The 17,388-nt window shown below is 51.1% G+C and overlaps 1 protein-coding gene across 1 annotated transcript; it reads right to left on the bottom strand.

Annotated features, from left to right (window-relative positions):
- Nucleotides 1-10,662: 10,662 nt before the first annotated feature.
- SOST (sclerostin) lies at nt 10,663-13,982 on the bottom strand. Its single transcript, XM_004468011.3, has 2 exons — nt 13,743-13,982; nt 10,663-11,084 (listed from the first exon to the last, which is right to left on the bottom strand). Exons 1-2 carry the CDS (start codon nt 13,960-13,962, stop codon nt 10,663-10,665), a joined length of 642 nt encoding a protein of 213 aa, XP_004468068.1. The 5' UTR covers nt 13,963-13,982.
- Nucleotides 13,983-17,388: the final 3,406 nt, after the last annotated feature.

Here is a 17,388-nt window from a genome sequence, read left to right on the forward strand (position 1 = left end):
CAGAAAATAAAGCAATTAAGGAAAGGAAAACAACTTGTGCATAAAGAAGCAGAGAACCAGCAAAAGAAAAGAGTATCCCTCAGCCCCCCTCCAGGAGGAGGGCTGCCCCAAGCCGACTGCAGCTGTGCATCAGTGACACCCCCAAGGTACAGACAGTGGTAGAAGGCAGAGTGGGGGACGGCCACCTGACCCTGTTGGTCCACTCACTCAGCAAACGTTTACTGAGCAGCTGCTACATGCCAGACCCTGTGGTCCCCACACCGGGGACACCATGGGAGCAAGCCAGCTTTTTCAGTCCCCACCTAACAGAGTTTACAACAGGGCTGCCGAAGCAGACAGGACATGACCCAAATGCAAAACAGCAAACCGGCAAGGGCTGGGAAAGACGGTGGCGGGGTCCTTTTTTGGAGAGGGCGGTCAGGGAAGGCCTCGGAGGAGGTCACCCTCGAGTTGAGACCGGAAGGCAAAGAACGTAGGAGAGGCTGTTCCTAGCAGAGGGAAGTGCTTCGCCATCAGCCCTGGGAGGGAAAGAGCCTGGTACTGGTGCTTTCCAGGAATAAAAGGAGGCGAAGGGAAGGGGCGGTGAGCAAAGGCGAGCAAAGACCGGAGAGGAGGCGGGGCTGACGGGCAGGTATTGGGCGATTTGGGCGTGGCCCTCGCCACCCCAACTTCCCAGGACACTTTAAGGAGCCAGCCCGACTCCATCCTAAAAGTTTGGGGAGTCTGTTTCCATCTGCAATTCTCACTTAAAAAGAGGACATCCAGGCTATCATGGCCCAGGGGACACAGAAGATGCTCCTCGGTGCCCTGAAAACTGTCCAGCAACATTTTTAGAAAATGTGTCCTTTCAGTCTGAGCTTCACTTAGCCAAACTGACCAGGGAAAAACACTTCCCTACAAATAGTGATCAGTGGCAAACGAGGAGAGTCATTATCTTAAATTGAGGGTGGTTTCTAAGAAAAAAGAAAATTTTAAAAAAACCCACACACTGCCCTGCCCAGCCCACCCTCCCCCACTCCCCACGCAGACGTGAGGATGGAGCCTCCACCACCTTCCCCGCAAGAACAGGGTTTAACGCGGGCCTCTGAGTGAAGGGAAGGAAACAGGCCGAGGAAGGAAGGCGAGAGATTAGAGAAGCGCAGATGTAAATAGCCTCCGAGGAGCCAAGCTGTCCCGGGCTCCTCCCCAGGGAGCCGTTTGTACCAAGGAATCTGGTTGCCTGAATGAAAAATGATATCATTTATTTCTTTAGTCAGAGCTGGGCTGTTTTCTGCAGACATAGAAATAACCTAACACCGCAGCACCAAATTGTTGGCCAAGTGATAGGGATATCTGTAATTTGGGCGCTTGATAATGTCCTGGGTAAACAACCGTGGACTTGGTTTCTTGGGAGGGGCCCCGCCCCCCTCAACAACTTTGCAAAGCTACCCAGGGACTTGAATGAAAGAGATTCTTTTGAAAAGTTTGTCTGAGAGCTCTCCGCCTGCTGCTGAGCTGGAGGGAAGCTGGGCTTTTCATTCCTGAACTCAAATCTTGCCCCATCTGCCAAACATGCGTGTTTGGACAAACATTTATTAAGCACTGATTCTCTGTCGTGGAGAAACTCTGCCACATGTCACATGAGGAGACTACGTAGGCATCTTCCTTAGCATTGCTAGTGATGGCGAAAACACTGGAAACCACCTGAATGTCCAACAGTGGAGGAACAGATAAACAAATGGGATCTAGTCATAAAACGCAGTGGTGCTCAATAGTTAAAAATGATCCAACATGGCTAGAGCTTAAAAACAGAAGATTGAGGAAAAAGGTTTCAGAATATGTATAGTATGATGAAGTTTGTATATTGGTTATTAATAATATATTTGTCAGAAAGCACAAAAACATGAACTGTTGCCTCTGAAGAGAGGGGAAAAGGCATGGGGGAACTTTATCTATAAAGTTCTAGTTGATCTGGATTTTTAAAAAAAGAAATATATGAAGCAAAATGCTAAAACATTACATTCCCTGCATTTTTAAAAATTTGAACTTTGTTTTTTAAAGGACCAAGTTAGCCCCGTCTGGCAGTGGTGTGGAGAGGACTGTGGCGTGGGCCTCTTCACCTCCACCAGCGCCTCCTGGAGGGAGGAGAGCTGGAGGCATATCTGAAGGGCCCAGAGGTCAAGGCATACAGAGGACACCCCCAGCTTCTCCGTTTGTTTTTGACCTCTTCTAGGCAAAGTGAGGGGCGGTTGGTCCCAGTCTCTTGTCTAGTGTCCTTGGCAGATGTGGGCTCTGTCTTGTCCGAACTGGCCATTGTTCTTACCTGCTGTGGCTTCTAGACCTGAGCCTGGTTCACAGGGGGCCAGTCCCCTTCTTGAATGGCCACCACCCAAGGGGCAGGAACGGGAGGCTTTAGAATGCCTGGACCCTTGAAAGTTGGGCATCGTGTATTCAATGGTGGTGTGTATGTGTGTGCATGTGTGTGCTCGCACGTGTGCATGCACACACCCAAGCAAATCCAAAGAGCAGTGAATGTGAGTCTTCCAGAAGGGTGTTTGCAGTGACTTGTGCATGTACTCATTAATGGAATGTTCTTATGCAGTTCAGAGAAGTAAGAATTCATCTTTCCAGAAGGAATTCATTTTCAGACTCTTTCCTACCCTTCAGATATCCATGCTCTGACACAGGGCTCAGCTGAATAAAATAAGCATGAAGACTTCGACACGTCTATATCTACTTATAGGTCTGGCTTACAGTCATAGCAGGAAAGAGCAACCAACACACCCATGATTGCTCTTTACCAGGCTGAGCTAATCCTTAGCTTCCAACCCAGCTTGGATTTTATGGGCATCCAGTAAAGGAAATCCTTGGGCTTTTCTGCAGTTACATATGAATTTCATAATGTTTCTAGCAACATAATTAATAATATGTGAATTAGTCTTCTCCTGGGGGCGCTTGGTCTTTAACATACAGATCCAGGAGAACATGCAAAGAGAATCTATTGCACACACACGCGCACACACATGCACTCATCTCACTACAATAATTGTAATTACTATGCTGGTTTCCAGATCAGGTGTGGGCAGCCTTGGCAAGGAGATGCCTGAAAGGCACCCAAAGCAATTAGTAGTCTCCCTTCACCACCCCCCCCACATACCTTCAGGGCCTTTGCACTTGCTATCTCCTCTCCCCAAGGCATCTGTGGCTCAGTCCCTCACTGCTTTTATTTTATTTTTTTACACTTTTATATTAAAGTAAATAGATCACAAAGAACGCTACATTAAAAAACATTAAAAAAATAAGAGGTTCCCATACAACCCACTCCTGACCCCCCCACCCCATCATTTTTGTAAATTGTGTTTTTTTGAAGATATATACAAAAAAATGTTACATTAAAACACATGAGGTTCCCGTATACCCCCCACACCCCCAACCCACTCCTCCCACATCAACAACCTCCCCCATCATTGTGGCACACTCATCGCATTTGGTGAACACATTTTGGAGCACTGCAGCACCACATGGATAATAGCTTATCCTGTAGTTCACACTCTCCCCCAGTACATTCAGTGGGTTATGGCAGGATATACAAAGTCCAGCATCTGACCCTCCAACATCACTCAGGACAACCCAAAGTCCCAAAAATGCCCCCACATCACGTCTCTTCTTCCCTCTCCCTGCCCTCAGGAACTACCGTGGCCACTTTCTCTACATCAGTGCTACAATTTCTTCCATTACTAGTCAAAATAGTTTTATAGTAGAATATCAGTAAGTCCACTCTAATCCATATTCTATTCCTCCAATCTGTGGACCCTGGGATGGCGATGTCCTCTTCACCTCTAGATCAAGATGGGGCTTAGATTCCACATGGATGATGGATGCAATTCCTCTGCTTGCAGTTGTAAGCACTCTTGATTCCCTGGTATGGTGGTTGACCATTTTCACCTCCCTGTTAGCTGACCTGGGTAAGTCCAACGAACTAGAGAGCAGGAGTTGCAAATCTGCTGAGGCTCAGGGCCCACTGGCACATGGGCAATCCAGAGACTCAAGTCCCCTGAGTATGCACCATCCCTAGCACCAACCACAGGTTCAGTAAAAGTGACAGAAGAGACATGTGTAGAAAGGTCACATCTGAGTCCAGCTCTGTCACACTCAGGAGCACAAATTCCAAAGCAGGGCCCTCCGACATGGCAGAATTCCAAATCCATCTGCCATGACCATATACCCTGTGGATCTCTGTAGCCTTCAGGAGAACCAGCACCTAGGGTTGTATCTACTTTGGCTCTCTCTGGGGTCCTGCTGAGGTGTGTGTAAGTGTGACCCCTCTAATGACCTCCCAGCTCTTTTTGGAAGACTCTTAGCCATGTAAACTCATTTGTCATTACCATTTCCCCCTTTTATTCAAGGTCAAAAAGCAGTTTTTAACACTTGATCCAACATGTAGCCTGAGGTATTCTGCTGATCTGAGTTGACCCTTTAATTCAAGGTCTCTTTCTAGTTGCATCACCAGTTAGTGATTGGTAGTAATCCCTTGGCGCCAGGGAGGCTCATTCCCAGGAGTCATGTCCCACACTGGGGGGAAGGTAATGCATTTATATGTTGGGTTCGGCTTAGAGAGTGGCCACATTTGAGCAACATGGAGGCTCTCAGGAGGTAACTTTTAGGCACGCTGCAGCTCTAGGCCTATTTCATGTTTCAGGCACACAGGCTCATAAGCATAGTCATCAGTATCAAGGGCTCATTATTGGACCATCCTTCCTTGTTGGTCTTTGCCATTGCACTTGGGGGATTATTGTTGTTCCATTGGGAAATGTAACAGAGCTCCCCTGGGTAGGAACTCAGCACTCCCTCAGTTGACGTTTGTAACTGTAACTACTATAAAAATACCCAACATATATCAGAACATTTTTATGTTCCCTATATACATGCCCTGGAGAACTCCCCCCTACCCATATGCCCCTTATCAATAACACTCCACACCAGTGTTCCTCCCCTGCCATAGCTGAACTTCTCTATGGTCCAAAACTTCTTCAACAATGAAGCCTAATATATTGCCAAATTCAATTAATAGGAAATTGAAATATAAATATAGTGATGGGTTTAAAGTTTAGAAATAGAGTACATAATAATTTAGACATACTAAAATAAAGTAAAAATAAATTGGTGTATTAATAAAATAAAAAATATTATAAAGCTTTATTTCTAACATTTTACCTTTGATCACTATAAGAGGTGTTGCCCTGTATATACAGTGGCAAGGCACTTTCTTTCATTTCTTACTCAGTGTCTACATTCTTTCTTTTTTTTTTTTTTTCTAATTTTTAATTTTGTCTTCAAAAAAGTTTTAGGTCACAATAATTCACAATACGCAATATAGGGGGCTCCCATATATCCAACATCAAACCCTTTTCCCCTTTCCCCAGCAATGATCTTTTCACATGTTCATGTTATATTTGCTGCAGCTGATGTACAAATTTTTAAACATAGCTATCAAACATGGTTCCATTTTGGTTTACATTATGGTTTATATTTTAGACTGTACACATTTCTAAATTTTTAGTTTCTTTATGTTTTACATTATGGTTTACATTTTAGCTTATATACTTTTATACACTTTTGGTGTAAGTTAACATGTCCTATATCCATCATGGCATGATCTAATGGAGCACTTCCATTGCCCCCCAGTTGTCCTGCTTCCATCTATTCTTATACTTCTCTTCCCCTCCCCTCAGGGCCCACAGTGACAATCAATCTTCACTACTTGAGGGACCAAATTTACAGACACCGAAACAATGCTGAGGGCTTGACATATTGGACTGCCCTAACTAATTGGGAGCCACCGATTCTCTGGAGAGACACAATTCCCTCTATTTGGGAACATCAGGTCTCCCCAGGATGTGGATTCACTTTCACACTCATTGTATGGGTCTCCACCCAATGATATAAGTCACTATGACAAAATGAGCGCTCACACACTCCCTAAAATCCTGTCCCTGTGCCAGCTGCCCCCCCCTTAAGCACCTTAAACACGTAATCCTTCCTTATTATATTTTCTAAAGAGTTTTCTCAACATTATAGTTTCAACCATATATCTGACATTCTCCCATAATCAACTGTTCCCCCCTGCCTTCCCCCCAATTCCTTGGGTCATCTGACCCATACACCTGCTGTTTCATCTACCCAGTCTCCTGGGAGAAGGAATTCTAAAAGGAATCGAACAGCAAATATGCAACCACAATATGTCTTAGGCATTACTGTGTGTCGGTGGCGAGGGGTCCTGCTTCCCTGGGCCTTACAGTCTAGGAGGGGAGCGAGATGACTCTAATACCTCCGCAAACCAATCTACATACGATAACCTAACTACTGAGCTGAGCCCTGGGAAGGCAGGAGCATGGGCTCTGAGATAAAGCAAAGGCACTGGGCTGGCCTGGCAGCTCAGGGAGGGGATGCCCAGGAAAGGGATGGCCTGGCTTTGGCTAGGCAGGCAGGGGGCGCCCAGACGGAGTGACCGGCACTTACCGCTCTTAAAAGCAGAAGGCCTGTATAATTTATTGCCCCACTGGGGCATTTTTGAGAGTGAAAGTAGGCCCTGTTAGTAATTACACTGGGTCAATGGGTGTCAACCAGGACCTTCCTGGACAAACCAGACGCACGGTTGCACTGACTCAGAGAGACATTTCCCCTTCCCCCCACCCCTCTAGCCACGGAAGAACTTCAGCCGTTGGTCAAAGAAAGCTGCCATAGACCAGAGCCCTCGCCAGTCCTTGGACAAGAGAAAAGACAGAAGCTCCATTCCAGGAATGGGCTGGGGGTGGTCAGGAAGGATGGTGCTGGCCCAGAGCCATAATCAATTGTCAGGGAACCAGGGCAGGGGCAAAGGACAGAGAGGAGCAGGCGGGCCTGGTATATGACACCAGCTGTCAGGTTCAGCAGCCTCAAGCTTGGCTGTCAGGATTTGGCCGGCTCTCCACCCTTCCCAGCTGCCCAAGTACTGCCCCCTACTTCAAGGACAATGGGGAATTTGGGGGTCCTGGCGTCTTTGAGTTTCTTTTGTTCCACCTCCTAGTGCAAAGGTGGCCTGGTTTATACTTGAAGTATTGGTAAAGCGTATGTATGTGTGTATGAGAGAGAGAGACACCTACTTCCCTCTATCTGTCTGACTCTCAGACTATTAAATACAAGCCCTGAGTCTGGCTGCACCCCCAGAACATGTGCTCCCTGCAGCAGAATGCACCCCTCCCAACTGAGCCTGTTTGTTCTGTTTCTGATCGGCGCCAGGCTCATCGACCCCATGTAGGTAGAATATAACTTGCCATAAATAACCTCTAACCTGACCTACAATTTAGTGTTCATTTTTTCCCCCTCGTGGTAATGGGACTGTAGACTGGGCTGGTCTCTCCTGGACCTCCAGGTCCAGAAAGCAGACCCCAAGTGCATCGCAGGTTTGGGCATTGCTTGGTTCCTGGTTCCCCCACGTTGCTCTGTGCATGGTTAAGGCTTGGTGAATGTTGAGGAATGATTCATTGATTCTCACCCATTCATGGACAACCACTTGCCTGGGCTGTGTCCTCTGCCTAGAATGCCTTTCCCTCTTCTCCACCTGGGGAACCTCTAAGCAGTACCCAACTTTGTGGAGCCTTCCCTACGCATTACCCCTTGTCCTAGCCGCAGAGCCCATTTCCAATGCCCTTGGCTCCCATAACACTTTGTGTAGAACAGTGTGACCTGATTATTTGCCCATGTGTCCACCAGGCTCTGAGCAGCCTGAGCGAGTGTTAGGACTGGGAACTGAACTCACATCTGGTCGTGGGCAAAGCACTTAACCCCTTGGTGCCGCTCAGGCTGCAAAGGTTCAAATACAGACCCAGCCCGGAGCCTGTGGCCCCACCCACTGCACCACACTGCCCCCTGGAGCTGGCTGCCGCCTCTGTGTCCCACCCACTCTCGTTCCCAGCTCGGGGCATTCCTCACGGTGCATGGGCTCCCTGGAAGGACCCCTGAGGCATCCTCGGGGGACCTGGAACCACTGGGAGGGTGTAGATGGTACCACCCACTGACACCTATTAAAGCTTTGATGATGATGATGATAATGAATGTAGGAGAATTCATCGGTGGTTACACTGAAAAGTAGTAAGGAAGGACCTTGGCTTACTTGGGCGCTGGGTTGGGGTTACAGGATGGGCTGGGCTTGATTTAAAGCTTGCAGTTGGTCACCCCTCTTTATGGCAACTGAAGAGCAGTTACTAAGCCCTAGCTAGTGACCAAAACCCTTGGCGACCTTGGAGAGGCAAGACTTTCAGAGAAGTACAAGACATTGTCACCGACTTTGAAGAGCTTGCACTTTCACCAGAGTAGCATAAAATCCACATTTGGATTTTACTATACTGGCTCGACTGCGCTCCCCATAGGCTGGTCCTGTGTCTTACTCAGCTTGGTGTCTATCCCAGAGCCAAGCAGGATCCGTCTGGAATGTCTTTGGATGGAAGACATAGAATCCGGAAACAAAAGTAGTAGGGGTTGACAAAAGGCAGATGGGACAACTGAGGGGAGGGAGATTTCAGAGGGGACTGGGGCATCCTGGGAAGGCTTTGGGGAAGAAGTGCAAGTAATGAGAATCCTAAAGGAAGAGTGAGAATTGCTGGGGGTGGTAAGTGAGGGCGCCAAACCATGGAGGCAGGAACTAGCAGTGTGTGGTCGTTTGGAGTCAGTAAGTCACTTGGTAGAGTAGGAAACGGGAAACAAGCAGGGGGAGGCCTTAAATGGCAGACTGAGAGGTCCGAACTTGATGGTGGACAAGGAGTTGCTACTGAAGGATCGCAAGGAGAGCGACATCCTGAGAAGACAATGTGGAGGGCTGGCCGCACAGGGAGACTAGGCTGAGGTTAGGGCAACGGCTGGGGCGGGGGCAGGAATGAGGCCTGGGTTTGGAAAGGAAGGGGTGAACAGGACTTTTCAAGGGAAGGACATAATTGCGTGAGGGCCACCAGAGAGTCACCAAAGGTGCCTCTGAGGTTTAAGTCCTAGAGAATGAGAGAAGGATGTTTGACGGAAATGACATCGTATGCGGTTCACAAAATGAGACCACATCCTCTCAGTAAAGATTCCTTAGCTTTATTATCAATGCCTCTGGATTCTGAAAGAACAGACTGTTATTTCATAAAGCAATATTAACGTTGTCCTTCTCTACAAGAAAAACTTTTGCATAAATAACTTAAGTGAGAAAATAAATATGTACGTTCACTCTTCTAAAAACAGCTACTTTCAGTCTTGGGTACAAATCCCCATGTGGAAGGATGGCAAAAGCTACTGGCTCCGCAGGCTTCTACATGGCATGTGCTTCTGTTTCAATCTTTCCTTTTATAACAATTAAAAACTAGACAGAAAGTAAGAGGTTTCCGGAAATGATTTCCAAAAAGATTTTTGGGCGCGAGCTATTGTGCTTTGCGGTTTCTCAGCATATGTACAGCACTTGTAATTGTTTTTCCCAATAATATTCTTGTAATGTGAGATATGCCATCACATCTAAGAGCAGGAAGCAGCTTTTTTCTAGACAAACACGCCCTTGGGGGGCAGGGGAAGTGGGGGCAGAAGGAGGTGTCTCCAAAAGGATCTGCTGGCCTTTGAATGGGCAGGGCTGCTCCCTTGGACCTGAAAGCCCGGGGCCCTGGGACCCTAAGCTTCTCTGCAGGTGACTTTAACAGCTGTGGAGTGGGGGAGGGGTGCTGTTCTTTGGGAATGGGGGGGGCATTTCTGTCCCCCACCACCCTTGGGATCCTCTCCTTTTCTACCCTAACTGACTGTGTCATTTCCACATCCTTTGAGATGGATAAGTAGTAGTAGCCAAACATCTGGGGAGCCAGGCTGGGAAACAACGCAGCTTCTCTGGGAGTTTGTTGGCCATAAAAACTCTTCTCTTTTTTCCCCGTTGTTTTTCATATTTGACTGTCAGAACAGAGGATCACAACTCTGAATTCTGGAAGTGACCTTGGCAGTGATTCAATCCAACCTCTCTCTCTTCTGTCCATTCAAAGGGCACCCAGGTCCTTGGATTGATATGACAGTAGGTTCCTCCTAGATTCTAATCCCACCCCCAACACCCATTTTACAAATGAGGAAATCCAGGCCCAAAAAGGGCATTATGTAGTCCAGGGTCACACAAGCAAGTAAGTGGCAGAGCCAGGACTAGAAACTGAGTCTATGGACTCCCTGTCCTGTGTTCTTGGCACAACGCAACACTCCAGGCATTAGATGGGGCCAAGAGGTGAGGGGAATCCTATCGAACTTTCTTCACCAGTCCCAGGATCTCTTACTCTCCCACCTTTCCCTTAAAACCCCAGACAGTGAAAATGGTTCCATCTCTGCCTCCACCGAAGTGGGACCGGCAAAGCTGGGCGGCCCCAGGGCGCGAGGCTGCTTGGCTCAGTGTCTGTGACTCTCAACTCCCACCCCTGCACTGGGCGACCCTTCGGCGGGCGGGGGGGGGGGGCAGGGGGGAGAGGGGAGCTCTGTTTGCACCGGGGATTCCGTTGTCCCCTCCCGCGGAAGCCAGGAAGATTTCAGGCCCCTGCCCCCTCGGCTGCAGGCATTTTAAATAAAATACAAACAATCAAACCACGCACAGAGGCCAGCCAGGGAAGGGCCTCCGTGGGGGGCGCCCGCGGGGGCGGCGGGGCGCGGCGGGCCCTAGTAGGCGTTCTCCAGCTGGGCCTGCTTGGTCTTGGCGCCCCGGGCGCGCGGCCGCGGCTTCCGGCCCTTCTGGGGCCGCGCCGCCTCGGGCCCGAAGTCCTTGAGCTCGGACTGGTTGTGGAAGCGGGTGAGGCGCTTGCACTTGCACGAGGCGACCAGGCGCACCTTGCGCGCGCGCGGCGCCGCGCCGCCCGGGCACTGCAGCTGCACCCGCTGCGCGCGGTAGCGGTCGGGGATGCAGCGGAAGTCGGGCCCGCTCGGGCGCCACCACTTGCCGCGGCCGATGGCGTTGGGCAGCAGGCGCGCCGGGCCGCACTGGCCCGAGCACACCAGCTCGGTGACCGGCTTGGCGCTGCGGCAGGGCCCGTCCGTCACGTAGCGGGTGAAGTGCAGCTCGCGGCAGCTGTACTCGGACACGTCTGCGGAGAGAGGCGCGCGTGAGCCCCGCGAGGGCGGGTGCCAGCCCCGGCCGCCCCCTCGCGGCTCTCTCCACCCCCTCCGCCTTTTCCAAATCTGTTCCCTCGCTCTGGACGCTTTTGCCACTGGGCTCCGGGTCTGGTGGAAAGAGGCTGTGCTCTCCCCCAGTGCAGCTTCATGGCTGAGACATCGGAGCCAAAGCCTCCCATCACTTAGGACCTGTGTGATCTTGGGCAAATTACTTAACCTCTCTGTGCTTCCTGTCTGTAAAATGGATTGTCCCGAGGATGAGATGAGTTAAGCCCTCGCCTATAGGATGCAGAGAACACTTCTTGGCACACAGTAAGGGCCACAGTGTTACAGTTACTATGCCGCCGTATTACTCTTCTCCAAAGATCCCTTTTCTCCAGAGCCAGCCAGCCAGCCCCAGCTGTGCCACAGGGTCCCCGGCTGGGGCAGGGTAGCAGCTGGTCCCACTCTCTGCGTGGCTGTAATCAACTTCCTTTCACTTAGGAGGCACGGACAGGAGGGAGAAGGGAGGAGGAGTTCACTGAAGCTGGCAAGTCAAGGGCAGCTGCGGAGGAGAGGGCTAGAGAAGGATCAGTTAGACTGGAAAGGAACCAGAGGCAGTGTCCAAACCCCTTGTTCCCGGTGAGGAAACTGAGGCTCAGAGCGGGAAAAGGACTTGCCAAAAGCATGCAGTGGGCGTGGCATGGCTGGGTGTCCTGACTCCACTTCCCTGGAATCCCAGCACCCCTGAGCTCCCACAAGGGTGGAAGACAAGGGCCCAAACCCCCTGGGAGGCTGGGCTGCGAGGGGACAAGAGGTTGCTTTTGACTACATTTGCTTCCCTACCAGGGGCCGACATGAGCTCTGACCAAAAACCTACAGGTTCAGCTGTCACATTGATTAAGCACCCACCGTGTACCAGGCAGTCTGCTGGGCACAACTCTTGTGCGGTGTCATTTGAATGCAGGTTTGCTCCCTGGTCGGGAGATACTGGGCTCTGAGGCCCAGCCTGGTGCCCTGCACGTACCTTGGCCAGGTCATCTCCTGCAAGTTTAGCCATGTAGGAGCTTTTAAAACAGCTGGTCTTCATGTGAGCTCCTCACCACCCCCAAGAGTTTCAGGGGGACAGTGCCATAGTGACACAAAGGGATGGAAAACACCAGAACCAGATTGGAGACAGAGAAGACCAGGCCCCCAGCCCCCAGCCCGCTCCCTGAGCAAGCACAGTGGGAGAGACAGCGTCTGGTTTCCGGGCTGGTTGGGCATCCTCTCCCCGCAGAGGCTGCAGAGGTGGCGTGTGGGGGCAGCCTGTGTGCCCAGGGGCAGAGGCATTTGGGGCTTTCCAAGAACAGTGGCTCCAAGTCGGCGCGTCCTCTGCAGGGGGTGACTTGGTTTTGAGCTCCTGGCTTTCCCTGGGCCTGCGACCTCTCACGGAGCCCCAGCAGGTGGCCGTCTTGGACTCAGGTCACCTCCAACCATCGGAGCCACCTTTCTGGCCCAGTTGGCCTTGCTGGGCCGCGGGGGCACTCTTGCCCTCCTGTTTCAAAGCCCCGGGGTCTCCTTCAGTCTCCTCTCCCTTTACCTCCTGAACCCCACATTCCTAGCTGGTTGGGAGGGAGGGGGCCTGGGCAGGGGCTTCTCTCCTACCGGACAGTGGCCAGAGGGTAGTGAGGCCCTCACTCTGAAGTGTCATTGCAGCCCCCCATCATTCCTGCCAGCTAAAGAGCCAGCGTGCACGTGCTGCCCCTGGCCCCCACTAGGGGCTCCTCTGCAGACCTGAGCCATCCCCGCCTCGCTCTCCCAGTCAGGCTCCCTCCCCAGGAAGGGGCAAGGCCGGGCCAGGGATGAGGGCTCAGGGCAGAGCGGGGCCACCTGGGTCCACTCCCTCGACAGAGAATGCCACCTGCGTTCCAGGCCTTGGACTCAGCTGCCACCCATACCAGATGCTAAAACTGCATCTCCAGCTCCTGTTCCTCGAAGTGCCAGCTCATCGGGCAGACTGTGGGCAGGGGGACTGAAAGGACCTCCCGGCTTCTCTTTCTACAGCTTTGGGGGGTGGGGTTGCTCCGGCTCTCAGCAGCCCCCACCCCCACCCCACCCCCACTTCCCCACCTGCACTGTCTTGGATCAAACTAGGTTCAAATCTCAGCTTTCGATTCAGTACGAAGTTACAGAATCTTTGGAGCCTCCATTTCCTCACCGTCAACCTGGGGTTCACCTCATGGGGCTCCCGCGAAGTGCATCTGTGGCGTGTGGTTTGGTATTCAGCAGGCGCTCCATAGATGTCAGGCTCCCTTCCTCGTCCCCTCCCCAATGGCGCCAGCAGCTGACCTGGCTCCTGTCTTCTCAGGAGGGGATTCTTGGAAACCTTTCCCCTTCTGTGCTCCTGAGTCCTTCCCAGCACTGTCCTCTGAGCCACCTAGGCCTCCTTCCAGCCTGGGCACTCCCTGGCAGCCCCCTACCCCTGGATTCCCAGGCTGCACCGGCATGCCATCCTTCCCCTACCTCCAGGCAAGACAGAGCTGCCACCAGTGCTGCCAGAGGCTGACGGCCCACCCCAGCCTTCAAGTCCTCCCAAAGGGAAGGTTCTGAAGCGAGCTTGGCTACCCCGCAGGTCCCCTACGCTGAACATTCTCTCCCCCACCCCATACCTTTGGTCTCGAAGGGGTGGTGGGGAGGCCTCCCTCCGTTCTCCGCCCGGTTCATGGTCTTGTTGTTGTCCAGCTCCGGCGGAGGCTCGGGGTATTCACCCAGCTCGGGGATGATTTCCGTGGCATCGTTCTTGAAGGCCTGCCACCCTTGCCCCTCCACCACATGGAAAGCAGCGTGTACCAGCAGGCAGACAAGACACAGGCCTAGAGAGAGCTGCATGGTGCCAGCCAGAGGAGGGCACCCAGCCTTCCAGTAGCAGGCTGCAGTCCCCTGCCTGGACACAGTTGCCTTTTAAACGCCCCCTCTGCCTCATGCCAGCCAATGGGGACAGGATGGGGCAGGGCTGCTCCCACGTTTCCCTCAGCCCAGGGGGAGGGAAAGGGGTGTGCTCAGAGCAAGCCCTCCCCAAAGACTTCTCCTGGAGCTCAGCAAACTTCCAAATTGCTGCTGGCGCTCCCAGGTGACGTGGAGAGAGGGGGGCGTGTGAGGCAGGGCCCAAGCCTGCTCTCCGGCACCTCCCACGAGCAGGAGGCTGTGGTTTAGGGATATCAAAATGTGCTCTGGCTCCTCATTCTCTGCCTCCCTGGGGAACTTGGGCCTTCTCAAAACAAACCTGGGACCAGCTTATAAGAGGTCCCTACCACAAGGCTGAGTCTGAGTTTGTCACCCCCACCAACAAATGGCTCTAGGGGTGCCTGCTTGCCCACCCCCCCACCCCCGCCAGACCCAGGCAGAGGCTTCTTAGGAAACCCCAGTGGTCCCAACTTTCTGAGGCTCAGCATTTATTGTCCTAACCAAGAAAGCCTCTCTTGGCATCCTCTGGAAGGTAGGAGAGTAAACTGGGGGACCACAGAGAAGGTGCCCCCTCAGGCGGAGGGGCAGGGGTTCCGGTGGCAAGTCCCAGGGCGAGATGGAGCCCAGGAAGAAGTGTCAGCGTGCATGCCTCACACATCCCGCACACCAGGGCAGGCACTTGCAGAGCTGACCTTGTTTCCCTGGTCTCCCCTCCCATGACATTTCCAAAATGGCTTTGAGTCCTGGGTAGAAGACCTCACTGGGGCATGCCCATTAGGTGCAACTAGCCCCAAAGAAACCAAAGGAATTGTTCTCTCTCCTTCCGGAAGCAGAACTAGGGGGATGGGGAGGGGGGCACCGTTCACACCTGAGGTGCAAGAAAAGAAAGGAGGGCCGGCGGAAGCTGGCACTGGAGATGGATGGAGGATGGCTCACCCCCTCCTGGCCCCGAAGGAAGACTCTGTGGGGCTGCAGCTCAGATCTCCTTGGTATTTTAACTGGGCAATGAATCAGCATGTCCCACCTGCAGAGCCTCCGCAGCGACGAGGCCTTTGCCACCTGCCTCAACTTGCAAGTTGCTGTGTCCATCTGCTGTCGTCTGTCCCTTCTCCCTTCCACCATCCATCACCCGGCACATGAATGCAGCTGCTTTGACAGTTTTACAAGCCAGACAGAAGCCCCTGCAGGAAGGGCCCTCTCTGATACCTGCTTCCTAAGTCAGTTTCCTTCGGGGCAGACGAAAACAGCTGTGGCCATTGTTGGGGGTGATCTATCTCTCCCAACAGAGCTGCGGTGCTATGAGAAGCTGGCCCCTGCACCCTCTTCCCTCGTCTGTGACCCTCCAGCCTCCTGTTCCTTTGCTCTGGAATGTGGATGGTTAACCCTATCATGGCCAGACAATGCCTTTTTGCCCTAGATTTAAAAGAGGGCAGTCCTGATGCCAGGGGTCGCCTGAGCTGGCCCAAATGATGCTTAGAGCCCCACCTGCTGTTTGGAGCTGCCGGACTCACCACAATAAACGGAGCCTTTGGCGGCTATTCTTGGAACATTTCTGCCACCTGCTGGACATAAGAGGAAGAGCCAGTGACAAGGGATTGGCAGGGTCAGCATTTATTTTATTTGAAACTAAAGTAGTATTAAAAGAAAAAGAAGGGAAGCAGATGTGGCTCAAGCAATTGGGCTCCCATCTACCACATAGGAGGTCCAGGGTTTGATGCCCAGGGCCTCCTGGTGAAGGCGAGCTGGCCTATGTGGCAAGCTGGCCCACGCGGAGTGCTGGCCTGCGCAGAGGACTGCCCGGTGCAGGAGTGCTGGTCCACGTGGAGAGCTGGCACAGCAAGAAGACGCAACAAAAAGAGACACAGAGGAGAGGCAACAAGAGATGCAGCAGATCAGGGAGCTGAGGTGGTGCAAGAGAATGATCACCTCTCTCCCACTCCAGAAGTAAAATAAATAACTTAAAAAAAAATTTTTTTAAATAAAAGAAAAAAGTATCCAGTGAACTGAAAACTCTCTAAATTATCTCCATCCTTCTGAATTATTCCCTTCCTATTCCTAGCCAAGATTTTCACAAAATGCCTCAGGGAAAGCGTGCCATGATGTGATCAGCTGTTTCACTTAATACTAATTCATCGACAGCTCTTTTTATTGACTCAGTAGAGAAACTTGTCATTGTACAGAACTAACCAAAGTTCCCTGGAGTTAAGTCCCCAGGATTTTAGCTGGTTTCTGTTGTGGGTAATTTATGATATTCCCATTTTTCTCTCAGGCCTGCTCTGAATATCCTTGTACAAAGTAAGTTTTAAAAGTAAACTTTTGATTTTGAGATACTTGCAGATTCACATGCAGTTGTAAGAAATAATAGAGACATCCTGTGTATCCTTTACCCAATTTCCCCAATGATAACCTCTTAGAAAACTTTGCACAATATCACAACCAGATATTCTATTGAGACAATGTTATCCAGATTTCTTCCACTTTATTTATTCTCATTTGTGTGCGTGTGTACATGCATATTTAATTCGGTGCAATTTTATCATCTGAGTAGGTCTGAGTGTCCTTCAAGAACGGATCACCGCCCACGGGGATCCCTCTCAACTTCTTTTCATAACCACACCCACCTCCTTCCACGCTCTCCCTTCCCATCCCCAACCCAGGGCAGCCACTAATCGGCTGGCTCCATGTCTGTAATTTTGTCATTTCAAAAATATTATATAAATGGAATCAAAGAGTCTGCAACTTTTTGAGACTTTTTTTTCACTCAGAATTCTCTGGAGACTCGTCTAGGATCAATACTTTGTTCCTTTTCACTGCTGAGTAGTATTCCACAATCTTTTAAACTTTAGGGCTTTTTCTAGAAGCAAATGCTGGGTTCTGAGTGGGTGAGGAGAATAAGACCTACTGCAGGGTTGTTTTCCAGAAAGCTCTGCCAGTTCCCCAGTCCCACTGGTGACATGGAAGTGAACATGTTTCTCCACCAGCCTGCCAATGCTGGGTTTGGGCTGTTGAAAGTTTTTAAATGGAATTTAATCATTTAATAGTTGTACCTTAATTTCTAGCAAGGCTGTTTGTTTTTCCATGTGATTTATTTGCCTTAGTTCCTAATGAGCTGCTTGTGCACTTGCCAAACATTTGCTGAAGCCAGGCCTCCTGCCAGCTGCTTTGAGCTTGACGCAGTCTCCACCCTCCAAGAGCTCCCATACCAGCGAATAAATATCTTCTTCACCCAAATAACTCCAGTACCAGGAAGAAAATGATTGGTGTTCCTAAGAACAGGTTCAGATGCAATTTTTTTTCCAAGGACAAAAGTGTTAATGGACCTTTTCGGAGGAGAGAAAAATCTCTTTTGGG

Source organism: Dasypus novemcinctus, chromosome 21 (genome assembly GCF_030445035.2).
Source record: "Dasypus novemcinctus isolate mDasNov1 chromosome 21, mDasNov1.1.hap2, whole genome shotgun sequence".
Lineage (NCBI taxonomy): Eukaryota > Metazoa > Chordata > Mammalia > Cingulata > Dasypodidae > Dasypus > Dasypus novemcinctus.